This window comes from Perca fluviatilis, chromosome 17 (assembly GCF_010015445.1).
Source record: "Perca fluviatilis chromosome 17, GENO_Pfluv_1.0, whole genome shotgun sequence".
In the NCBI taxonomy this organism is placed as follows: Eukaryota; Metazoa; Chordata; class Actinopteri; order Perciformes; family Percidae; genus Perca; species Perca fluviatilis.
The window spans coordinates 26,939,665-26,966,385 of NC_053128.1; the positions used below are offsets into that span (position 1 = coordinate 26,939,665).

The 26,721-nt window shown below is 39.5% G+C and overlaps 1 protein-coding gene across 1 annotated transcript; it reads left to right on the forward strand.

Moving 5' to 3' along the window:
* The first annotated feature begins 489 nt into the window (after window positions 1-489).
* On the forward strand, window positions 490-26,459 carry LOC120545041 (tumor necrosis factor receptor superfamily member 10B-like). Its single transcript, XM_039778982.1, has 10 exons — window positions 490-763; window positions 12,932-13,106; window positions 15,189-15,320; window positions 20,858-20,969; window positions 21,173-21,306; window positions 21,414-21,509; window positions 21,596-21,642; window positions 21,820-22,101; window positions 22,766-22,802; window positions 23,905-26,459. The coding sequence occupies exons 1-10, from the start codon at window positions 731-733 to the stop codon at window positions 24,204-24,206; spliced, it is 1,350 nt and encodes a 449-aa protein (XP_039634916.1). The 5' UTR covers window positions 490-730; the 3' UTR covers window positions 24,207-26,459.
* Window positions 26,460-26,721: the final 262 nt, after the last annotated feature.

The following is a 26,721-nucleotide window of genomic DNA, read 5'->3' on the forward strand; positions in this document are numbered from 1 at the left end:
TTACTCAAGTACATAGCCTACTTAAGTACAATTGTATGTTACTTGTGCTTTACTTGAGTATTTCCATTTTCTACTTTATACTGCTTCTCTACTACAATAAATATTGTACTTTTTACGACTCTACATTTATTTTCTAACTTTTCTTACTTTGCAGGTTTGGATTAATATTACCAAATATAATCAAAAATATACCGTGTTGTGAAGTTGCAGGTTAAGTTAAAGGAAAAAGCCATTAATGCATTAATAAGTATTCCAATTATATATTATTCTTTATAATGAGTACTTTTACTTTTTGTACTTTAAGTATATTTTGATGCTAATAGTTTTGAATACAGGACTTTTACTTTTAAAGGAGTATTTCTACAATGTGGTATTGCTACTTTAACTTAAGTAATAGATCTTCTTCCACCTCTATTGAAAACCTATTATTCTAGGTGAAGCGTTGTGATTGGCTCCTGGGCAGTCTGACGTCACAGCAGCTCGGAAAGGCGAAGGGGAAAAAAAGTCTTCAGTGGTGCTCAGACTAGTGTCTCTCAGTTCCCTGAAAAACGCTGTAAAGATTTGTCATTGACGAGTAAACTCATGAAAGAAACCGGGCGACGGACAGTTTTAAAGCTGGACTTGTGCTGCTGTTTTCTTTTTCGCTGTAATTGTGTTTTTTAGAGATTTTAAACTGGTTGGTTTGTGACGCGTAGTCGCCGGGATTTCCTCTCATCTCGAAGTTCCCAAGATGAACTTCGGTCCGGTGGTCGGGAAACTTTCTGTAAGTGAACACGACCATAACCTTCTGAATTCTTGCTAGTATGCATTTCCATAACTGTGTTTGATTAAGAGACGCTCGTGTTATCTTTATTAAAGTGCTAATGATTATTAAATTATGATTTTAACTTTAGATAGCTTCTTATCTTGTATACGCGCCTGGCGCTACAGCGGGACAGTTAACGTTATACATTAATTTAGCTAATAACACTAATAGCATGTTGATTCAAAATGTCGCAAGACGCCGCTTATATACCGATTGTCTAATTAAGTTGAAGCTTAAGCCAAACAATCCTTGACTCTTTTAGGAGGCTGAGCTGTTAACATGGGAGCAGAAATCACAGCCAGGCGTGCGTGTGTGTGTGTGTGTGTGTGTGTGTGTGTGTGTGTGTGTGTGTGTGTGTGTGTGTGTGTGTGTGTGTGGTGTGTGTGTGTGTGAGAACTGGTTGGATATGATAAAACAAGCCCGTTCATTGTCCAGCAAGAGCTCATACACAGGAAGCAACATTGTGTTTGTTGTTGATTAATGTGTTTATTTCTGTAGATAGGAGAACTCATCTGAAGCTTATTGGCTCCTGTGTCTGGTTTACAGTACATGTGCTGCATATTCACTCAGTCCCCCCAGCCTCAACGTTACAGCTACCATCTGTGTTGGACATCATGCGGTCATATTGTTCAGACATTCAGCATATGATGGCTCTTGGACTGTCGCAGCGGATGGAGCTAGGCCTATAGGCACTATTATTAAGTGCACTGCAGCTATGGCCCCGGCTGTGGAGTGCACTTTTGCTCAAGCAAGCTTTAAATCACTTTGTGTGAAGAGTGTGTTGAGAGGCACGGGGTTAATAGTAGCATGTCAGTTTGACCCCAGAAAAGCCAAGAATTCACTTTGCCTGTTAGTCAATTAGAGTCACAAAGTTTTCCCAATAGTTTTCCAGTAAAGTTAATTCCACTCTCAGACCCTCACAGAGACGTCTTTTCATTCCTCGGCTGTTGTTTTTTCCATCTGTGCAGCACCAAAGCCTGACACTATAAATACTGTAAGCTCACTGTATAAGGCCTTAACGTGTAGCCAACTCATTAAAGGTTGTAGGGCTGCTGGGCGGTATAGCCAAAATCTTCTATCACAGATAATACTATGGTAATATAGGTCATTTCATATCTCGATAACGATATATCACGATAGAGCATGTTTTCTGGTAATTTAATAAATAGTTTATATGAAAAAAGCACATGGTAAAGCCTACTTTTGGATACTCCTGTGTGAATTAAGTACTTGAAAAATGAAAAAGTATTTTCTCATTTTATTAAGAACTTTAGTGCTAAGTGATCAGAACGTGGTCGTCCAAATGACTTAAATATTGCCGTAACGCAGTTCGGACCGCAGTGTTTTCACCATCGCGATAGATAAAATATAGAACAAGAATGGCACTCTGAGAGCGCAGATCTTCGCCAGGGCCAGTGGCGCGTTCCATGTGTGCTCCTTGGATGGTCCAATTTCCCTTGTTGGGAAGTCGCTCTGCCGACTTTGGTGTGTTCGTGAGCTTTAAGTCGTAATGTGGAAACGACATGGATGCTACAAAGAAGTTGCGTTGTATTGTATTGCTCCAAGCGTTCCAACAACAGGTTGATAGCTGTTTCCGGTATTTGCATGACGATGAAGAGCAAAAGAAAACTAATCACGGGAGCCATGAAATATGATCAGGATTACATTTTTCGATTATTACGATACCACATGAGCGCAGCACAAATACCCTGTCTCTCAATGTTAACGAAAAGGAATACCCCATGATTGGGATCCTCTCTAAAATTTAATGGGTTCTTCCTCGACCCATGCTACACGCCATCACCAGGTTTCATGAAAATCGGGCCAGTAGATTTTTCGTAACAGACAGCCCAACCGCAAACATAACCTCCATGGAAGAGGTCATAAAACTATACGTTACACTTTTTTATATCGTCATATTACCCAGCCCTAAGAGGTTCTTTGGATTAATGCAAAATATTTGAAGGAATTGTATGTGGGACATGAGAAGGGTTTCCTTCAAATACTTAAGTTTACTGCTTTACATTACAGTGTGAGATAGGAAACGGAAAATGAATCAAAGTTCCAGCAGTGACAGAGCAAATTAAGGCAAGGCTTCTTTTGCGGTTGATAAGGGCAGCAGTATAAGTAATTAAGCTGCAGTGTTGTGGCATTTCATACCAGATGCCTACTGTAGCCTTGCTCACTCTAAATGTAGTTGATAAAGTAAATGTAACCTCTGCTGATGTGCCTGGAGCTTTAATGTTTGTTTTCTGCGTTGTCTGATTTGTATTTTAAATCATGCAGTGTTCCATCAGATTTACTTCTCCGGGTGGCAAAGTCAATGTTTATCTCTTTTGTAAACTACAGTACATTCTGGAGGCCTTGCCAGCAGGCCTTGTTGCTAAGGGACTATGGGGAAACTAAACACCCCCCACTCCCCTCCACCCCCATTCCTCCCTCTCTAATCCCCCACACCCCTTCAAATTGCCTGAGTGTACGTGCCTGGTCGTCCAGTAAACTTCCTGTCTAGAGTACACAGATATGCTGATATTAGTGGCATCAATTTACTTCTGAGAATTGTCATGCCCATGCAAATGTATACTAGATTGTTATCTGTGATTGCTTACTGTGTGTCTGGGTGTTGGTTCACACAGGAAATATCCCTCTATGTCAGGGCAGGACTGACATCTGGGACAAGTGGGGGCCAAACTGTGTCACTGGGGACTGAGCAGTGGTCAACAAATTGGCTACTCTAGAGTAATACTTTAACTGCTGCTTATTTCTGCTTTACATGGTGACCATGTGAGCAGTTGTACAACAGAGCCTGTGGCTTAGAGACAGACACTGAATGATGCAATGTGGTGCAACCAACTCCCTGTCAGATACCAGGTGGTTGTGTGCCCTTTTAATTTGGCCCGTCACAGTTTCCAACCAGGTATTTATTCTCGAGAGCGGACATAGAGATGTTTTATTGTTGGCCAATCGATTTTTCAGAAAGAACCTATTGTTGTTGTTGTTGGCATGGTAAAATGTGAATCACTCCAGATATCAAAGACCTGCTGACTCACTTAGGGAGTGCCACCTGTACAGGTGTGACCCACCCACACACGTAATGCATACCATAGGAGGCAAGTCAGCGCTCCCACATGAATGATCTAGCTTTGTGATAAGTGGAGAGAATTTATTGTGTGCCAAGCATCACTAGATAGACATTTTATCTTTAGCTTCATTCATTCTGTGTTGTTTAGACCCAAATAGCAACTAAAATCATGTCACACTATAGCTGCAAAGATGAATCCATTAGTCATTGTCAACTATTAAGTTAGTTGCCAACTATTTGATAGTTGTTTAATCGGTTTGAGTAACTTTGTAAGAAAAGAAGTCAAAATTCTCTAAAGCCAGCTTCTTAAATGTGAATATTTTCTGGTGTCTTCACTCTCTATGACAGTAAACGTAATATCTTTGAGTTGTGGACAAAACAAGACATTTAAGGGACGTCTTCGTGGCCTTTGGGAAACACTAATGGACATTTTTCACCATTTTATTTCATTTTATAGAACCAATCGATTAATTGAGAAAATAATCAACAGATTATTCGACAATGAAAATAATACTTAGCTGCAGCCCTATCTCACACACAGTGTCAGAACTACTTTGTGGAGCAATACTCTCATACATACAGTAGCTCTCCCATGTGTACAGAAGTAATCTGAATATCAAATCACATGAGTTAGACGTTGACATTCCTCTTTGAGGACATTATACTAGGAATGGACACTAATTGCCGAAGGGTACAAAGCTATTCTTAGCTTCTTTTTTACACTGTTTTACAATGTTTAAAGACACGAGTGTAATGATCACTGGAGGGCATACTTTTGAGCTGCTTTGTCATCTGTTTGGAAGTTATATAGAGGTGTATTTTATGAGTAGTACATATATGAAAGCCTTCTATATTCAAACTATTTAAAAGAGACAAAATCATATATCATACAATCAAGTATATCACTATTACAAAGCTGTTATGCTTTTATTTCCATATGCTACATGGGGCATTTTAGTAGAGCTGAAACAATCACTCTTCAAGTATTTTTGATAATTGATTAATCATTTTAGTCACTTTTCAAACTAAAAGCCCAAACATTTTCTGTCTGGTCCCAGCTACTCCCATTTGAGGATTTGCTTCTGTTGTTTGTTTGACATCACACCATCTTTTTGGATGGAGTTTTAGTTGGGAAAACAATTTATTCTATTTGCAGATGTCACTTGGGCTGTGATGAATTGTGAATAACTTTTTAAAACTAGTTTTTGGACATTTCATAGACTAAAATGGCAGATTAATCAATAATGGGAATAATTCTTAGTTGCAGCCTGAGTAGGACTTATTGGAAAGGTTTCTATCCATACTGTATTTAATTGAGACAAAACCATGAAGCAGAAGGAAGTCAGCATTAAAATGCTGTTATGTGTTACAGCTGCAAATGTGGGCATTTCAGTCATCGATTAGTCAATTGACAACAAAAGAATTGGCTATAATAATAATCGATTCATGGTTTGAATCATTTTCAAGCAAAGATGCCAAACATTTCCTATCTCCAACTTCTAAATTGTTAGGATTTGTTGCTTCTTCTGTTTTATGTGATATAAATACTGAATATCTTTGGGCTTTTGACTGTTGGTTGAACAAAACAAGCAGTTTGATGCACAATTTTCACTATATTCAGTTGTTGACCTAACAGTCAATCCATTAATCGAGAAAAGTTATCTACTAATTAATTAATAATGAAAGTATGTGGCCGGGTTGGCTCAGTGGTTAGAGGAGGCGCACATATACTGAGAGGTTATTATGCCTCGATGCAGAGGTCCAGGGTTCGGATCCGACCTGTGGCGAGTTCCTGCATGTCTTCCCCCTCTCTCTCCCCTTTCTCACCTAGCTGTCCTATCAAATAAACGCGGAAAAGTCAAAAAAATCATCTTTAAAAAAAAAAATAATGAAAATATTTGTTAGTTGCAACCCGACCTAACAGCTGAAAAAGGTTAAACTATCAATTAATCACTTGGTCGTTGTGTCAGAAAATAGTGAAAAATGCCCTCCGCAATTTTCCAAAGTTGATTTTAAATGGCTTGTTTTGTGCACCCATCACTCCAAAAGCCAAAAATCTTCAATTCACTCTTATAGAAGACAAAAAAAACTGCAAATATTCACAGTTGAGAAGTAACAACCTGTGATGTTTTGGAATTTCTGCTTAAAAAAGGAGGTGCGGTAGACATTTAGTGGCACCTCTGATACATGACATAATACGAAACCGAAGTGGCTTAAGTTTTACATCAGTGCTATATCCTCTGACTTCCTGCACTCCTGGATGAATGAGCAGATTATAACAAAAGGTTAGAGTCTTAGAACAAACTCAACCTTTGTCCAGAGAATGGACTTCTGTTTACAAAGACATAAGTCCAACATAAATTCCAGCTATTGATGCTCACTTAAGTCCTTGTTGACCTGCTACAGCAGCCACATATTCTACATTTTTGCTGTGATGTGTTTATAGAGAAGGCTATAAACTGCCAGCGCTTCATGGACTTTTTTTTTCCCTTTTAACACAAAGACAAGCTTTAATGGAGATAATGTGATTGTCTCTAGAGCGAGGTGATGGATTCCTGCACATACTTTAATCTATTAGTCATCCGTTCTTGCTCTTTTCATTCTCACTCTCCTGGGGTTGTCTGATGAGTCGCCGCTCAGCCATTCGGTGAAGGGCCTAATCAGAATTTAAAAAGGCTAAGTTAATAGCCCTACTGCACACAAATCTCTGAATTAAATTTGTGGATTGACGTTCAAATCCACTGTCCCTGAATAACATGCCGTATGACTCACAATGATGTTGTGTACGTGTGTGAGATCAGCAGCCAACCTTTAGAAACCACACTAGAGACCACCTCGACCTCAGAACACAAACAAGTTGGAAAATGTATGTCACGCACCTGCTTGTAACTTTTGAACCCTGGCCTTTCCCTTTAAATCATCAAAACAATGAGCCCATTTTTGTGTGATCAACGTCAGCGCGTCAGTCATTACAACTTGTGGTTTCAGATTGGCTGCTGGCAAATTCATTATAATTGTCGTCATCACAGGTTGTTTTTGCTCTTTCTCTTTTTTTTCTTTCATACGAAAGTGAATGTCACCTAACCTGCTTGTGACACACTGTCACACTAGTCTAATCAGTGAAGGCTACCTCCTGAGGAAACTCAAGAATTTGTGTTGTGGAGCTGCAGCTTCCCTGAGTTATAAATATCCAGCCTAGCGGATATGTTGTGGGTCCAATCGGGTGCTAGGCCTGCTCTGAGGCAGGCTGCTGTGGAGGGAACAGTTTGGAGCTGAACCCTGCATGAAGCCTCTGTATTGTCTCGAGCTTCCTGTGCTCCCTGAGAGGAGGGGGCCGCCGCTTTTCACACGCTCCCACACATACACTCTATGTGTGCTTGTTGTATTGTATGTGTGCGGTTTTTGTGGCTCAACAATGCAGTTTTCACACTGTGAGCACTTTCTTGTCTAACTGCTTCAAATTGACATGGGAGTCCTTCTCTTCGTTTTATATCATTCAGCTTTATAAAGATGAATGTATCCGAGCTCGGCTGAACTTTGGATTTATTTACATGCTGTAGCAAGTGTCAGACTTATTTCTCTTGACATATGCTGGGTTGTACATGCCATCATCATCCAAGACAGGATGTCAGTGTAATTCATCACTCAAGAACGTTGAGTGATGAAATTGCTCAACATCCCCCCCCCCCTCTCCAGTGTATTTCAGGCTTTATCTGTGAAGCAGAGAGCTTTCACTGTCCTGTCAAGGTCAGCCTTGAGGGATTTCCATTGTACATTGCACAGTTACTGAAAACTCTGTATAGTACGGAGCCCCTAAAGGGACATGGGATTTATTATTTCTCCTGGTGTGCACAAGATACTTTCTAATGCGCACGAGAAACCAATCGGAGTAGCATGGCTGCCGAGGAGGAGGTATTAATCTTCCTGAAAACGCAACGAAATGTACCTGATAGTGTCATCAACAAACTCAAAGATGATAAGGCAACTTTTAACTGATTTCATGCTTTGAATGTGAAATATTTACTTTAGACACATAACGTCAGCATCATTTTGCTAGCCTTAGATTGGTTTCTTGTGAGCATGAGATACTTTTGCGTGCGCACCAGAAAGTGTCTCGTGTGCACCAGAAAGCATCTTGTGTGCACCAGAAAGTTTCATGTGCACACCAGAAAGTTATATTATGTCCCTTTAGGGGCTCTGTAGTATTGTATAGGTCTACAACCGACGATTATTTTCACTGATGAATAATCTGTCAATTATTTTCTTGATTAATCGATTAGTTGTTTGGTCTATAAAATGTCAAAAAATGGTGAGAAATGTTGATCAGTGTTTCCCAAAGCCCAAGATGGCATCCTCAAATGTCTTGTCTTGTCCACAAATCAAAGATATTCAGTTTACTGTCACAGAGGAGCAAAGAAACTAGAAAATATAAACATTGAACAAACTGGAATCAGAGAATTTTTTCATAAAAAGTGACTCAAACCGATCAATCAATTATCAAAATAGTTGGTGATTAATTTAATAGTTGACAACTAATCGATTAATCTTTGCAGCTCTGTGGTACATATTGCCTAACTTAAATTCAAAGTTTCATTTAAGACAAAGGGTACTTGAAGTCTAATCTTAAATGATAAATTGGCATATGTTAAATTAGATTTAGGTTTAAAAAACAATGCCAAGCTAATATTGGACATTGGTTTTTACTGCAACACATATGATATTATAGAAGGCATCTGTTCCAGGACAGTGTTTATGTTGTTCAAATTTCAATTAATCCGTTTAAATTAGGAATCATTAATTCAATTAAACAAGATAATTGAGCAGTCATGGGTAGGTAATGGTGAATACCATAAAATATGAACCTGTGTTTATTTTTGGCAATAAACACGGCAGTCAAGCGCAAAAGATAAGTAGATTCACATTAAAATAATCAACTATTTTGATCATCGTTTAATCGTTTGTCATTTTTCCAAGCAAAAAAGGTGAAAAATGTTACACATTCTCTGGTTACAGCTTCTCAAATGGGAGGGTTTGCCACTTTGCTTTGATAGAAATTGGACTAATTGTGCAACATGCCAACGTTGGGCTTTTTAATTGACAAAGACAGTTTAAACTCTGCCATCAGTTGTGCTTCTAAACAGCTGCAGCTGTAATGATAGTGCCACCTCCTCTGCTATGTGATAAGGGTGGATGTTTCTCTTTCCTGTGGTTGTGGGAGGCCCTGGTGTTTGAGCTGAAAAGCTTGAAAGATTGAGCTGTGGTGTGGTCGGAGGAAGACACATGTTGTTGACATTTAAACTGGGGTTTACGTTTCATGTTTAAGTCATTCATGACGCGTCGCATATTAACAACTGTGGCAGAAACACATTTGTTCCATTCTCCAGCTTATTAAATGCCTAAGTCCTTAAAAATCTTCATTTGTAATATGGAAATAAAGAAGTAATAGTTGAATCAGTAATCAGTGTTCAGTAATCCAGCTGCTGACAGTCTATACGTTTTTGTTGGATCAACAAATTGGCGTGCAGTTACGGTTACATTCAAAAACTTGATTGAATGGATTGCATTAACTACAAAGTGACAACTTTCTGTCTGTTTTTCTGTTGACAGCATGAGAAAAGTCATATGTGAATACATTAAAATTCTGTGTGTATTATGAGTGACCTAAAATGAGACGTTTTAGATATTTCTAATCTAACATCCTCAGAACTTTATGCATAGTAGTATTTTAAAGCTAAACTTCTCAAGAGCTATTTCCCTTTCTGTCATGATGATGTTTGAGAGTAAAGATATAGATATTGTAAATATCACAAATGTCCAGTATTTACTTTCTTTTTTTTAATGGCTAATAAGAAAAGCATGATATGGAGAGTCAGGAATATAATGAAGTAATCATGTTGTTCCTTATCAGTTGACTATGATTGAAATCATCATCTGTCCAATATGAAACAGTCTCCCCCTACTTTATTTGTATGTGTATGTGTGTTGTGCTGTTTTGTATGTGCAAGAGTTCATTGCATTTTCAGTTTCTGCCCCATTTCTTTTAGAATGGAGCTCACTGTAATTCCCTCAGGGATATGGAGTGATCACAGCCCTCTAAATGGCCCATTGATAACCTAGGTCAGCTGAAAGGATGTCCTGTCATTTAGTCACAAATGCATTCTCAGTGTACATGGCATGTATAGCGTTTGTGCCAAGGCAATTTGGAAGAACCCAGGGTGTTTAGAGGAGTGGAGGAGAGCTACTGTTGTCAGATAAACAGAGGGCCCCTCATCATTAGCAAATTTTTATTAGCTTAACTTGCATCCACACACGCATAGTACTAACCTATCATACATACAGACTGAGAGCATGACAATAGGACACTGTTTTACCAAATAATCTGCAGCCGAGCCCACTCATTGTACAGAGGATAGAGAAGACTGTGAAGTGGACTGAACCACTTCAGCCGTGGGTTGGAGAGTTTCCAGGGATTGTGGGTTTGGAGGGCTTTCGACACTGAGGTTATGGTCACTCCAGTCTTCCCTCTTCGCTTGGTTATGGAGGTAAAACTAAGCCACATTGTGGCTGCCCATAGTGTTTATGTATACAGTGCATTTATGGTAATGTAGTTTAGCAGCCTAAGGACATTAGTGTGGACACATGTTGATGGCATGGTTCGTTTTGCTTGTCTGCAAGCAGGCTGTGTTCAAGAAATACTACACAGCGGGATTCCCCTCAGATTTACTCTACAATCTCTATCCAGCTTTTATGTTGTAATAAAATAAAAGCATGATAGAGATTGTTTTTGATTCTCACATTAGCACACAGAAGCGATGATGCACTGGCATGCCTCTGCCGTCCCATAAAAACAATCCCTCTTAAAACCCTTGATCAGTATCGAAAACAAATTTTTTTTCCTTTCCAAACTTTCGAAACAGTAATTAGTTGCTAGACAGAAAATAAATCGTGAATTATTTTGATAATCTAGCCAAGCAGTACCTGGTTGCAGTTTCTTTTTAATTTGAGGATTTGCTCATTTTCTTTGTATTATATCATTGTTAACTGAATATGTTGGGTTTGTGGACTTGTTGGGTGGGGGGGGTGACACTTGAAGACATTACCTTGGGCTCTGGAAAATAGGTTGTTTTGTTTCTCACTGTTTTCTTATGTTTTATAGACCCAACAATTCATCGATCAGATGTTTAAAAGATGAAGTAAATAATAGATAATTACAACCCTACTTAAAATAAAATGTGAGTAGATCTTTTGTATAGAAATCCTTCAATTGCTGAGCATAACAGGGCAGCTATTGAGAGCGGCTGCACCTGGGAGTGTTTTGAATCACAGGCCCTGGATGAACAAAGACTGGAAATGATGTCATCTCTATGCTGTCTATGCATCTTCACTGTCAAAGAGACACCTGAGTGGGAACTTTTGATAGGCCATAGGAATTAATTATTAGCTACTTAAGGGTGGATCAATAAACTTTTGGACATGCAGTGCAATTTCACATTCTACTTCTGCTTTGTAGGAGTGTTGGATTACCTTTAGTGCAGCTCATTCTTTCCCCAGTTGTCTACTTTTCCATCTTTTCTTTCCACAGTGTTGTCGTGCACTTGTGCTTATACCAGATTTCGCTCTCTTGCCTTTTCACACGGCCTTCTGAATACTCTTTCCCCAAGACCCTGTCTCTACACCCCCCCCCCCACCCTGCAGTCATACACATAGTGTATTCAAGTCTAAAGACTCACCCTGTGTCATGCAAGCTGTTAGTCGTCGTCCCCCCCTCTCATTTTGTCTCCCTCTCCTTTCCTTCTCTCCTCTGTCTCTCTCCCCTCCCAGAATGTTTGGATAGATCTAAATGGTGTGATTGTGACTGCTCTGCCGGCCGTCTGCCCCTTCACGTCTGCCTCTCAGCGTCTTTGGAAAGTCTGACGTGAGCAGAGCGAGAGGAAGAAGGGAAAAGGCAGAGAGTGAGAGAGAGGGGAAAGTTCTTTTGAACAACAAGGCATGGCAGCCCTCCAGAGAGCCAAGTCTAGCGTCAGGAGTCATTCTCAGCCACAGCCTGTCCGTCTTTCTCTCTACCTCTGTTTATCTGTTCTCAGTCTTTATTCCTCTCATTCTCCCACACTGCCTTTTTAAACAACCTATTCCCTGCAGAACATCCCATCTTCAACTCTCAGTTTCTCACTTTGAATCGACCCTCCTCGTCTTTATCCCTCTCAACCTGGCCCTCTCCACCCTAACCTGTATCTTTCTCTCCTGGTCTCATAGAGTGTGTGGGTGTGGGTGGGGGTGTGGGGTGCTAGTTGCACAGGAGAGACAAAACCTCCAAATCTAGGCCTCTCATTTACCCAGGAGGTGTCGCATTGCGTTTGAGGCGCTTCATGGCGGTGTCACATGTCATGGCATTCAAAGAGCCGGGGTTTAAGAATGTGGGTCATTTGAAGTAGAGGCACTAAAGTGTGTTGTTTGCCAATGAATGGAGCCTTCTCACATTGACATGGTGAAAAGCGTGTGAATAAACACCAGCGCCTGGGGGCCACACTAAAGTGTTCGGCTGTATTCTTCTTAGTACCCCACCTATACAAGCCTGTTATTATCTCGCACATGAATGGATTTCTGGAATCACATTTGATATGGGCACTGTCCTGGTGTTAGCTGAGCTACCTTATCAAACCCTTTCTTTTACACCCACAGCAGAGGAAACTGAGTCTCTGCTTTTTAAACCTCTTCTGCAAGAAAAAAACCAGATCATGGAGTAATTAAGTTTGGTTGCCTGTTGCGCTGCATGTAGTTAGTGTATAGCTCTGTATCCCGTACACACAGGGTTGTTTTGCCTCTACTTCTGACCAGCTGGATGGCTCCCTTAATTGCTTTCCCACGGCAGATGTTCAGATCAGATGGTTCAAATTAAGTTGTAGATTGCTCACACAAGGTTTCCTATGAAGATACTCTCCTCTTTACTGTCCTACAGATAATGAGTTTGAGTGGGTGATCCTGTCAACTGTGGAGACACAAAACTAATTGTCCCCCTCTTTCTCTCCCTGACCTGGATGATTTAGGTGTTTGCAGCAGCGCTCCTCATCGGGCTGGTTTGTCACGCAGCAGAACCTCCAGCATCTCAGTGGTCCAGCGATGAATACACAAACAAAAACCTCACTCTTCGACAACACAGGACATGTGTTGAGAATGAGCAGTATCTCCACCAGGGACTCTGCTGCCTCAATTGCCAGGCTGGTAAGGAGAATCACATATGACCTATACCAAACATATGAGGAATGTGGGCCTGGATAAGTACGCCTGCTGCAACATTTCAACCTGAAACTCCCCCTGATCAACAAATTGTGTTGCTTCCTGTATCCTCAAACACTGATCTATGTCTTCTAATATAATAAGACCTGAGTGCAAACTAGTGCCAAGATATAAAAATGGCATTTTGTTTAAAAGAAAATTGAGTCAAATGTCAAACCCATAACCTGAACTGTGTCCCAAATGAGTTTTGCAAATATTCTCTGCATGGTCTGGAAAGAATGCATGATGGCCATGAGCAGGAGTCAAACTGCTGCAACTCAGCAGATTAGAGTGAAGCACAAAGTGAAGGGAAAAGTGCAAAATTTATGCAGTGGAGGTTATTTTTAAGTTCCAAGTAATTAAAAGTACTAACCATATTAATGTATTTTGTAAAGAATTCCGTAAGACTGTTGACTCTTTTTTTAGCTCAGAATTTAGCCAAGATGCAATTACTGCAATGTGGTTGCTAGCTGATTAAATTATTTCATTTGCCATTCTGAATTCTAAAAAATAATTTTATTTGATTACTCTGGTTTTGGTTTTGGTTCACATTCACTTTATCAACTTATTTCTTCAACACATTTATCAGCGCCATTATCAAATTATATGTGCATGAACATCCAAAGTAATAAATCCTTTAAGGTTAATTCTATTGTGTTGTTTGTGTCAGTTTGACTGAGAAGACCTTCTGGCCTACAAATCTAGAGATATTTCAGCAAGAGCTCCTGCAAATCAACTTATATCTGAACTCTTCACAGTAACAATGGAAATGAGGCCTTTAGAAAATAAAATAGCAGTGTGCACAAAGACAGAGACAACAGGATAAAGTTATTTAAGGGTGAGATATAATTAATAGATTTGAACTGCTAAAAGAGAGCCTCACTGCTAGGTTGTGGCTTGTAGAAAAATATGTTTCTCTTGGGTTTTATGATTTTCCCACTATTGTGGTACTCTTGTCTTGCATTCTTGCTAGTTGGTTAGTTGTTACCACATAGTTTGACGCTTCTATGTTATGCCGCGTTCTATTTACCTCGGAACTCGTTTTTTACGAGGTCGAAGTCGTTAACACGCCCCCTGACCTCGTATTTACGAGCTCGGAACTCGTACCTCACAGTAGCCCGAGTTCAAAATCCAACATGGCTGCCCCCTGTATTAACAGTTGTGAAAGCTGCAGTAACATAAAGTTATCAGCACTTCTGTCTCATTTGTGTCACTAAATCATTCATTCACACAGGCATGTTCAACTTCTATCTGTGGACATGTTGTTACGCTGTTTGCATGCACAGAAAACAGCGTAATGCGTTGTTATCAACTGGTTGCTAACAATAGCTAACCGGGCTAGAGCTAATGAAAACAATGCAAATCCGACTTTTAAATAGAACGCATTCAACTCTGGTATGACGTCGTTCTCAGTTGCGGCTTCCGATTTCCGAGGTAAATAGAACGCGGCATTAGCTGTCTGCTTCTTTTTGTCAGTATGAGCTTTTCTTATAACCAGGCAGACATTGTTGCCTGTATGTATGCACATTGAACTTTTTTTTTCTTTTGTGCATCAGGTGAACCATGAAAACACATGAGAATCACGGGGTTTTATTCACGGCATGCATGAACTGAGTATAGAAATTCTGAGCATGACAATCGACTAGTGCAGGTCCAAATACTAGGTAGTTCAGTGAATCGATTCCTGTCCTCCTTCTAGTCCCCATGAAATGCGTACGTTAACTTCAAGGAAACGTCTCAGCTCGCGTAAAACAGTTAATCATGCACAAGTAAAGAAAAACTCAAAGTCCCACGCCTCTGCACTTTTATGAAATCAAACTGCCCTTCTCGTCTTAGCTGATATCCCTTTGGTTTACAGTTTAGAAGCACAACGACCACTGTAATCCCTGTGGTATGTCCTGTCTAAACATCCTATTTCAACAGGAAACGCATCACAATTAAGAAGTCAAGATTCAAAAGACTTTAATTGCCTGTAATATGTTTACATCCATCACATGAGTTGTTGTTCTCTTTTTTTTTTATTTACAGGATCCTTTGTGCAGAAGGGATGTGAAAGAGACCAAGAACACGGGACGTGTCTTCCCTGTGAGCACGGACAGACCTACACAGAGCACTCCAACGGGATGAACCGCTGTTTGCCCTGTACACACTGCCGCTCAGGTAACAAGATTGTCTGCATCTTGACGTGTGTTTGATAGCATCTTCATTTTTATTAAATCAGTAGGAAGAATTGATGAAGTCTATAGGACCACTCCCTTCATTGCAATCAATGAAGCGAGTGGTCAGACAATGAGACGTTTTTTTTTTCCACCCATTTAACCATATTATTAGGGCTGCAATAGAAATTAAATAACACATAACCGACTTGCCCTTCCATTCCAAAGAAGGGTCATCTGTAATCCAGTTTGTCAAAGATGTATTGTTTTGGAAAGTTAATACCTTTTTGTCTGTGCTCCCCTCTTTGAGATCCACTCTTGAAAATGTGATCTTATGATGTTTCACAGAGTCGTAGGGCGTGTCTTTTGTTGTTTTTGTTTCGTGGGCTGAATGTAAGCACGTTACCTGTCTCAGGGGATTTGCTTGTGTGTCTGTCCTACCTGGCTGAACTGGGTGTGGCTGTGTCTCATTGTCTCCCACACTGGGCGTCTTTGTGTCCAATGAAAGGCTGGAGCTACAGAAAAGAGACTACTGTTACATAGGATGTGTTTTGTGCTCATTCATTGCGGTTTTAAGATAGAACTTTGTGTGTTTTGCTCTAGTTTTAACTTATTGATGACCATGTAATAATTAATGGGAACACAGCATATTTTGAAAAGTTGCCCTTGCTGTGGACTACTTGCACCTACAATGAACTGTGCTGTTATCTGCAACACTTAAGAACCTTCTGCTGGGAAATCTCGTATTTTGCGAGGCTACAGTCGATTGAATCATTGATGGTGCTAGTTGGAAGTTTTGCTTTCTTCACGTTTTAGGCCATGGATTTGCATGTCATCTCTCTATAACAAAGCCTTATGATGATTGTTTTGGGGGGTGTTTACCTGTGAAAGCAATCTTGGTTTTCAGTCAGAACATGTTATTCATTTAGGTATAATTCAGATTAGGTCAACTTTGTAAACTACTTAGATAAGACAGGAAGGACATAGAAAAAGCTCTTCCTATTCAGATTGGGCTGAACAGACTATTCACTCTGATTTTGTGCCCCACCCTCCCCATCCCCGACACACAGACTTGTACAAAGCACCTGCCAATTTAATAAGAATAACATAATCAATAAATTGTAGTGTATGGCTCAAAACACCAGCTGCATGGCTGGTAGCTGACTTGTTGCCAGTCTGCCACTTCTGAATGTGTTTTTTTTATTTATTTATTTTTTACCCTGACTCAGATCCTATTCAAAGCTTTGTTGCTCTCCTCTGCATGTGTTACATTCCAATTATCACTGAGCATAATTATGTGACAAAACTGAAAACCACGATTTGTCACTACACTGAGCTTAAATGCTACTTGGTCTGTGTAATGGTACGACAGGCTTTAGACAGAATCTGTGTCCATTTTCAATTTAGAAATGTGCTCCTTTAGTACAGCATGAAGGACGCAGAAAGTGTTGCGTTGTCAACGTGTGAAATGGCTCCACTGGCGATTAAACTGACACTAAACAACAAAACTGATTTGAATGAATTAAATGGCAAACAAATGTGACAAAATGGAGCAGATTATGTCACTGAATATTATAATTAGCAAGTCCAACAAAGTTAGCTTTGTTTTAACTACTATTCAACTCTTTGTACAAATTATACACTCAGGCCTTTTTTTTTTTTTATCAATAGGATTCATTGTGAGAAACTTCACAAAATTCAAACTATGAACAAGAATAAAAAAACAAGCACTGTTCAGCTTACCTTTAATGGAAGTCCATGGTATTGATTTATCCTTTATCCATAAATAGATGTATTAATTAAAGATTTTTAACTCATTATCAGGGTGCGTCAGATGTTTTTTAGACTGCCAACCAATACTATGGTGGAAGTCCATGGTATTGGTTGGCAGTCTAAAAAAACATCTGACACAAAACGCAAAACTAAGCTGCACAGTCCTTGTTTTTTTATTCTTACTCGGCTACTTGAAGAGCACCAGATTTTATACTTCAACATCACTAACACCAAGTTTATTGACCCTGTGCAGCACTCCCTATTTTTTCTTCCAACATTAACATTTTTATGATTTTTTTTTTTTTTGTGTGTGTCATATTTATATAGTTGATCACTTGTTATTTTCAAACATGTGTTTGTTCTGCAATCACTAAGAGATGGTAGTTTGCTGCGGGGCTGAGCGTTTAATAGCCATGTAATAAATGAGGTTGTCCCAGAGTGTCTATGCCCCGTCTTTTAGAAATTAACTAAACAGTCCCCAAAGGAACTTGTCGTTATTTTTGTTATATATCATTAAAATGATAACAATCAAGCCGGCAGACGTTGCACTTGAGGACTGCTCTCTTGTAAACTAGCTGTCTCTCTGTGTGAGTGTTTGTGTATTCCTTAGTAAAAAAAAAAAATGTTTGTGCATAGATTTAGAAATTTAAAAAAATAATAATTACTAAGCACACTTTTAAACAAAACGTGTCCGCTTGGTGACAAATCCATGCTCTGTATATGTGTTTATTATATCCATACAATCCAAGTTGTTGCTGTGAGCCATCAAGTCATTCCATATATAGTCTTGCATAGCATAAGTCACAGCTGTGATATCTACCGGCCCATTCTACCCAGCTACATTTAGGTCATTATGATCGTTACATTGATAGTCAACAGTGGTGGAATATATGTAACACATTGAACCTTTTTACTGTGGAAAAGCCCTCCTTTGATACATACTAACTAAATAAATAGATGTGTGTAACAGTTATAAATACCTGTGTGATAGCTCAGAGTCGTAAAGCGAGAGAGCATCATGAAAACAACACACCAGGCAGCCGAATATTTGAAAGTTAAAGCCGGATTTGATACAAAAGATTTGCCAAGCTTAAACATCCCAAGGAGCACTGTGCAAGCGATAATATGAAATGGAAGAGTACAACACTACAAACTAACCCTCTAACTTATCTACATGAGACTCAGATAGCCAAGCAACATTCTGCAGAATCTACAGCTGAGGTGGGAGACTCTTCCATAGGACACTCAGTGATACTGCACAAATGCTTTATGGAAGAGTGGCAAGAAGAAGATTCTTAAAGATCAAAAGTGTAAACTGGGAGACACCTGGGAGACACCAAACATGTGGAAGAAGGTGTGTGGTAGAGCCTATTTTTGGCAAAGCAGTATAAAGGAATAACACACCCCCTGAACTGGAACAGTGAGTTAAGGGACGAAACTTACCCCCGGGGAGGTGACGTGCAAACAGAACTCCTACAGTACCGCAAAGGTGGCTGGGTTGTTTAATATTATCCCATTTTATATTACAGCCGCATGCTTCTGTAACTAAGTACATTTACTCAAATACTGTAAGTACACATTTGATGTAGTTGTACTTTACTTGAGTCTTTTCTTTTCATGCCACTTTTGACTTCTACTCCACTATCATTACATTTCAGAGGGAAATATTGTACTTTTTACTCATTTTACTCACATTAATCTGATATCTTTAATTACTTTACAAATTAAGATTTGTGCACACAAAACACATTTAGTTTATAAAATACAATGTTTTGGGTTTTTTTTAAGATGATTTTTTGGCCATTTTTAGGCCTTTTATTTATATTGGACAGCTGAAGACATGAAAGGGGAGAGGGTAGAATGACATGCAGCAAAGGGCCAGAGGTCGGAATTGAACCCGCGGCCGCGCGCTCTACTAGGTGAGCTACCCAGGCGGCCATAAAATATGATGTTTAATCATAAAGTGAACTATCCAACAATATATAAGCCTACAGTACAAGTCCAGCTGAAATGATTAGCCAATTTCAAACTTTTCAACTTCTAAAATGTGAGGATGTTTCTGCGAGTACTTTTACTTTAAATACTCTTTAAGTACATTTTCCCGATGATACTTACATACTTTTACTTCAGTAACATTTCCAATGCAGGACTTTTACTTGTAACAGAGTATTTTACAGAGTGTGGTATTTAGTACTTTTCGTAAGTAAAAGGATCTGAATACTTTTCTAGCACTCTATAATCACTAATCACTAATAATTAATGACAGGAAACATGCAAAGAATTAAGATTGACTGCGAGAAGGCAAACTCTGGAGTCTTTACTTTCTTTTTACTTCAAGTCTTTCTGCTGGCTGGCACCAGTAAACTTCATATCATTCTCACCTTCGCATGTAGGATGACAGAATTTCCCCCAATAAAATGCGCACATTTTCTCAGCTCATCAACAGAGCACTGCTGACACTCCTCTCAATTTCCCAATGAAGGTGACGAAGTGTTTGCAGGCAGATGACTAATTGTGGACTTTGTATCCCGGGCAAAGTTGTATTTTTCACCTGTGGAAAAGTTGACTAAACACGTGTCCTCATATAGGTGAATCCGGTCAAAAATGTGTGCTAGAAATTAATATCTGAAAAACTAATTTGCGGAGTTCTTTTAAACTCAATTAAACCCCGAAATACTTTCTTTTCTTTTTTTTTTAAATAACTTGCTACAAAATGAGCTGAATTCTCTGAATTAAATTGTAGGAAAATTATTCTCGAAGAAGATTACAAGTGTGCTCGCATTTTGCAATCAAACCAACCTAACGCTGCACTTTTTCTTTAATTGGTAAGCATGGACATCACATTTCTGTGAAAGGTCATCATGTGGAGGTGGACTGCTGGTTTGTTATTAAATTTGATCTTATCTTAAAGGCCAGTGCTACTGTCTTTTCAGGTCTCAATTCAATAAATGAATGCCAGATTCTCCATCCCTCATTATCCTGTTAAAATGAGGCAAATTGTATCTAAGAAGGGGACATAATTGGAAACCCAATTATCTATCTATCTTCTTTTTGTGCAAAAGATTGCCACATAATTGCTAAACGTCTGCAAATGACCTGAGAAGTCCACCATCTTCTGTCGTTTTATGCATGCCAATGGTCACAGGTTAATTATGAGTCTAGTTAGATCACATTAGATTTTATGACCTGAGATATGTTTTTAAATCGTCATATCATATTGTTTTATATCTCTCTGTGTATTTGCTGTGGTAACTTTTTGTTAAATATGTTATTTGATGGGGGACTAGTAGGGCTGCTCCCTCTTAGTCGATTAGTCGACTAATCGGTCGTTTTGGTCTTAGTCAACTTAGATTTCTTTGGTCGATTAGTCATGTTTTATGCTTTTTTCATGCTGAATGACTTATTTCCAAGAAACGTACGAGCACATCAATTAGTTGATTTAATCGTCAGATCTGTAAATCTGAGTTTCTCCGCAAATAGTCATGCAAAAGCACCACTAAACACAAGAATCAAAGTGCTGCTTTTGCATGACTCTTTGCGGAGAAACTCAGATTTACAGATCTGTCGATTAAATCAACTAATCGATTAGTCGATACAATTGAATGAGTGTTAGTCGACTAAGAATTTCTTCAATCGAGCACAGCCCTAGTGACTAGATTGGGGTTGTGTTTCTCTCTGTATAAATTCCATGTGTTCAATTTATGTCCCTCATCATTGACACAAACAAGCTGACGTCTGCCATCTTTCTCACAACTTGACCATCCACAGATGAGATTCAAACTGCATCCTGCACCACGACTACAGACACCAGGTGCCAGTGCAGACCAGGGACCTTCTGTGTCCCAGATCAGGCCTGCGAAGTCTGCAAACGTTGTGCCAAGTATGAGTCCTTTACTTCTTTCCTGAAATGGTTTTCAGTTCTCTGTTGCAGTGCTCTTTAACCTTAGCAATATTATCCAACATGAATGGAATACCGAGGATAATGGGCTAACTCCACTGCGTTGTTGGGTTTCCATCTTAAACAGCCAAGGGTTATGTTGTTTTTGTTGCTTGTTTTAACATTACTTTTCTACAAAACTACAGGTGTAAATCTGGAGAGGAGGAGGTGAAGAAGTGCACCCCGTTCTCTAACACGGAGTGTCGGAAACGGGATCCGTCCCCAACCGAGACCTCCCCAGCCCTTCCTTTACCGACCCCTACTTCTTCTGCAGACATTGGTAACTTTGCTTTACCATTTTCACTGTTTCATCCCAAGCCTTCTGCTCACAATTGCATGTTATTTTAAATCCTAATGGTACATCTTCTATCTGATTTATTTTTCCAGTTTCGCCTATATGCATTTCCCTGGCCATCATCTTCATCATCCTCATTAGCGTGGCTGTGTGGTTCGTAATCAAGCAGCGTTCATGGGAAATACCATGTGAGTCAACATGGTGTACTCTACCTTTGCAATGTTGTTTTGCTTAATAAGGATGTATTCATAATGCTTTGTTTGCTTTTTAACAGGTTCAAAGAGCCACTGTGATTCCAGTGAAATTGTGAAGATTCCTATTGTAAGTTCTTTTTATTTATTTTTTTGCGTTTGATCTCTTTCATGTTGTTTACCTTTTTGAAAGGCTTTATGATATTAGATGTTATTGTCTGCTAGCAGTCACAATTACCATAGAGAAGCTGTGGTACAATATGTCACGTTTTCCATCCTGCATGTTTTTCTTTTTTTTTCTGCTCAGGATGAGAGTGGAGCTACAGCGGAGGAGAGACAGAACAATCAGAACGCAGGTCTGGAGGGGGAAGAGTCTCGCCCAGAGTCCCGGCCCCTGCTACAGGAGACCCAGCCTGGCATGACCAAGGCCTCCCCTCCCCTCGAAGATGAGGACCGAGGACTAGGAGACAGTTTGCCAAACACCACTAGTTCGTCTCAGACTAGCCTGTCGGCCCTGCCCACTGCAGCTTCCTCTGGTAACACCCCACACCAGAGCCCCATTGCCATCAGACCGCCGCCTGCAGACATGGTGAGGGAAAGTCTAGAACAAGGATGCCCAATTTGGGGCCTGGGGCCAAATTTGGCCCGTCCTCCCTTTGTTTTGGCATGCTATGGCATTTGATGACATGACATGTTCATGCTTATTCTCCTCTAATTTTGAAAGTGCTGTAAAATCCTAACCATAATGACTACCAAACGTACATTTTGTGAAGTTCAAAAGTACTTAATCAGAATTTTACGACAAAGCACAGTGCTAGTAAACTTACCTATTAAATTACATATGTATGTTTTTAAGAAAATTTTGTAATTCAGCTTGAGCCCCCCATGTTGAAAGACATTTGGAAAAAACAAACAAGCCAGACCTCATGTCTCCCACTGATATTGCAAGTGATAAATGACTGTAAAAGGTCTGTAATATGGGCGATATATGCAGATTAAAGAGCAGTGTTTTTTCGAAATTTTATTTTAGGTTTAGAATGTTAATTTTCTTTAATATGTAATACATTTTCTCATAACATAATTTATTTTTGGCCCGTGGCCTTCCATCCAGATACATTTTTGGCCCTTAATATGAAATAAGTTTGGCACCTCTGCTGTAGAAGATCTGAAACAGTCAAATAATTTCTCATGTTTTATTTTCAAATATTAATCACCTGTGCCGCCATCCCTTATATTTGTATTTTATGTTGTAGGATGATCCTTTGCTACATCGATTGGTGCCACTACAAGGTAAGATTCCTGCAGTGGGAGGCAGAGATTTCCCCTCTGCTAGACATTGTTTATGTCACTCGATTTGCACTAAAAGGCAGCTACACACAGAAAGCAACACACACATTTTTATTTTTTTACAGTTCATGTCATGTCCAGAAGGAAGTCAAATAAACACATCTCCTCAAGATCTCACATTATCTGCTTGATAGATTAATCTCATGACAGTCAGGCCGTATCTGAGCCTTCCAGGGTTGGAACATGCCGTCTTTTTTGCTGTTGTTTTCTCATGCTGAATTAAAGAGGTCATGGCTTAACAGATTTGTTTGATCCTTTGTTAAATTGTTTTCAATGTATGCATCCCCTGAAGGAAAACATACTGAAATGTAGGAACAATGTACATACTGTGCCCTGTGAGTTTTTCAAGGATTTAAAGGTCCCATGACATGGTTCTCTTTGGATGCTTTTATATAGACCTTAGTGGTCCCCTAATACTGTATCTGAAGTCTCTTTTATATAGACCTTAGTGGTCCCCTAATCCTGTATCTGAAGTCTCTTTTATATAGACCTTAGTGGTCCCCTAATACTGTATCTGAAGTCTCTTTTATATAGACCTTAGTGGTCCCCTAATACTGTATCTGAAGTCTCTTTCCCGAAATTCAGCCTTGGTGCAGAATTACAGCCACTAGAGCCAGTCCCACAATGAGCTTTCCTTAGTATGTGCCATTTCTGTGTCTGTAGCTATTGAGGAGGAGGGGTGGGGGGAGCCACTTTGCTCGTTTGAAAGCCATGATGTCTCTCTCTCATGGGTGGGCCAAATTCTCTGGGCGGGCAAAGCAGAGAAAGGGGAGGTAACCTTGCTCCTTATGAGGAGATTCCAGATCGGCCCATCTGAGCTTTCATTTTCTCAAAGTCAGAGCAGGATACCCAGGGCTCGGTTTACACCTATCACCATTTCTAGAAAAAAAAAAAACTCATGAAGTGAAATTTTCATGCCATGGGACCTTTTAACTTAGTTAAAAGTTGGTGTAAAACGACAAGATAAACATTTAATCCAGAGTTTTGTGTGCCATTTTTTGTGTTTCACAATCTAAATTCTATCTATTCCTTTGTGTTTTTTAAGGGTCAGAAAGATCCCTAAAGAAGAGCTTTGATTTGTTCGACGAGTACCTGGATGTGCGGATCCATAACAAGTTTTTCAGAATGATTGGAGTCAGTGACAACCACATTCGGATTGCGGAGAATGGAGCCCCTGTTGACAAAGTGTATGAACTGCTGAAGAACTGGATGCAGAGGCAGGGCCTAAAAGCCGACATCAACGACCTGTTGGAGGCTTTGCTAAGTATGGACCAGCGACGCTCGGCCGAGAGCATCGCCTCCGCAGCCCTGCAGAGAGGCTACTACAAGCACGCAGACACGCCCTGAAAGCCGAAGAAACGGGGACTGCAAATGAAGTAAACACAAAATACTTAACACAAGAACAACTAAAAGCACATCGACACTGTCGGTGGACATTGTGTTACGAACGGGGCTTACCTCTCTGTGGCGGACCGGCCATGTATTCAAAAGCCAGTAGTTTTAAAAAGAAAAACACAAAAAGGGGAAGTTCGAGCCGTATTTATCAGAGCTCTGAAGATGTTGACTACTTGCCAAAAGCGGAGGTGTAATGATGAAAATGAAGAAAAAGTTTTGTGGTTAAATTGAACAACCTGCCCGCCAAAGACAACCATGATAATGTGTTCCAAAAGAGCAGATTAACATGAAGGTGTCAGCGTCCACAGGCAGAAACGGCTGCATGTTTTAGGCTCCAATGAAGAAACATGCATCCAAATACTGAAAGCTTAGAAGTCTCTGGGCGCGTGTCACACATCTGGTCCTCTACCCAGATCACAATACACTACCTGGAGACGGGATATACACTGGTTATTAGTGGCATCAGCTGTGTCACTAATACTGTGCCGCTTTGATGCACTGACCTCTGGCACATGTAGTATTTAAAACAATCATGCTATATTTGTTGTTTTATAGATTTAGGCTTCTCTGAAAACATATGAAACAGTTCGTGAACATTTTCTTGACTAATGGTATGAAAATATCATCCATTTGTTACGACGGTCAATTTACAGCCTTACTAATCATTAGTTTTACCTCTTCAGGGCCATTTGATAATCTAAGTGTATTTAGCTATCATTTCATTATGTTCATAGAGCATACTGATTCAAAAATGTCATAGATTTTGTACAATCAAGTCCCATTGGAGAAATGTTTTCAGTCTTTGTCGTCCGGCTTTTTGTGTGTTCAGTGTTACTACACACACACACACACACACACACACACACACACACACACACACACACACACACACACACACACACACATACAACATTGTAGAAGGAATAGTTTCTGTTGGAACAATAGTTTAGTTAAATGTTTCCATGGAGAACTTCAGAGGTCATTTTTATTTATTGACATATTTATTGTAATGAATAATAATTCACTTTTATTATTTATACCATTACCAAAACAAATGCCCCTGGAAAATAAGCATGCGCTGTATTTGTGTTTTGATAACATTTAGCTTCAGGGCAAAATGACTGACAAAATTTTCAAGGCGGGGTTGGAACGTAGTGTTTAGTTAAACTCTGTTTATGCTTGCGTTTGGTCCACACTATCAATGTTACGTGTGCCATTTCTTCACCAGAGACGACATTCAGCAGAATGTGGAAGCCTTCATGAGGCTAAATGCCGAATGTGTCATTTCAAATCGGCGATGAGGTGACACCAATGTTAGAAAATGAGGATTGACGTGTTGAGTCCAACCGTTTAAAGTGAGCCGACTGTGCTCCTGTGTGTGTCTGCGGTGATGTGGGATGCAGGTACGGATTGTTTTGACGTGGTTAGACTCAGACAAGATGAAGGAAACTCTATTTTATTTTTTATTTTTCTGGATTTAAGAAGAAGCTCAGATTTATTTCCCTCATTCTGCCACATGTACATACAAATTCAGTCCAGAGAGCATTGATGCCTCAGAAAGTGTATATGTGTATATATGCAGCTCTATTAACAAACCAAAATGAATATAGAAAGGTATGAAGTCATTTAGAACAACAGAAACACCAACCACATTAGTTGGCTGTTGAGATTGTGACATTTTAAACTAGATTTTGCCCATTTTTCTGTAGTCTCTTATGTAAAAAGGAAAGCGTTACAGAGTTCTATATTATTGCTGAAGAGCGATGCTACAGTGCTGGCACTGCCATCTATTGACAGACAATGAAAATACAGCCAGCATCAATTTCTAGGGATCCTATACACCCCTCTCTCACCTAACATTCTCCTGTTTAGACATTTCTCAACTTTTTTTTCCTTTTTTTTTGTTTGTTTATTCCTCTTGGCCTTTCCTGAAGTAGCATAGCAGGAGATGTGTGCTTCAGTGCATGTTTTGTTCACTCTGTGGCAGCAGTTGATGTGAGTGTATGTCTTCTCTTTTTATAATTTCTGTTTTACATATTTCATTGCAAGTCCTAAGCTGTTCAATTAACTTCCTTTTTACTTGTGTAAAAACGTCTGTTTGCCATTTCCCCCTTAGTTATTGTTTGCTTGTCATGGATTTCAGCTATAAATTATGCAAATCAAAGCTCTTTTTATGTCAATTTCAAATAAATGTTTTGTACAGATGAGCGTCTTTGAATTGTTTGAAATTAGTGATGTTTTCATCGTATCACAAGATGGAAGCAGTATGTATTTTTGAAACATACTAACTAAAAGAAGAGGGTCACAAATGGATCTAATTCCTCAAGACTTCATAATGTCGGTATTAATATAATTATTTCCAGTCAGGGTTGTTATCAGTTACATAGATACAGTAAATTAATAAACTTATGAAGTAATGTGGACTGAATTACAACCAAGAGGTGCATGAATCTAATCCTTTGAAATA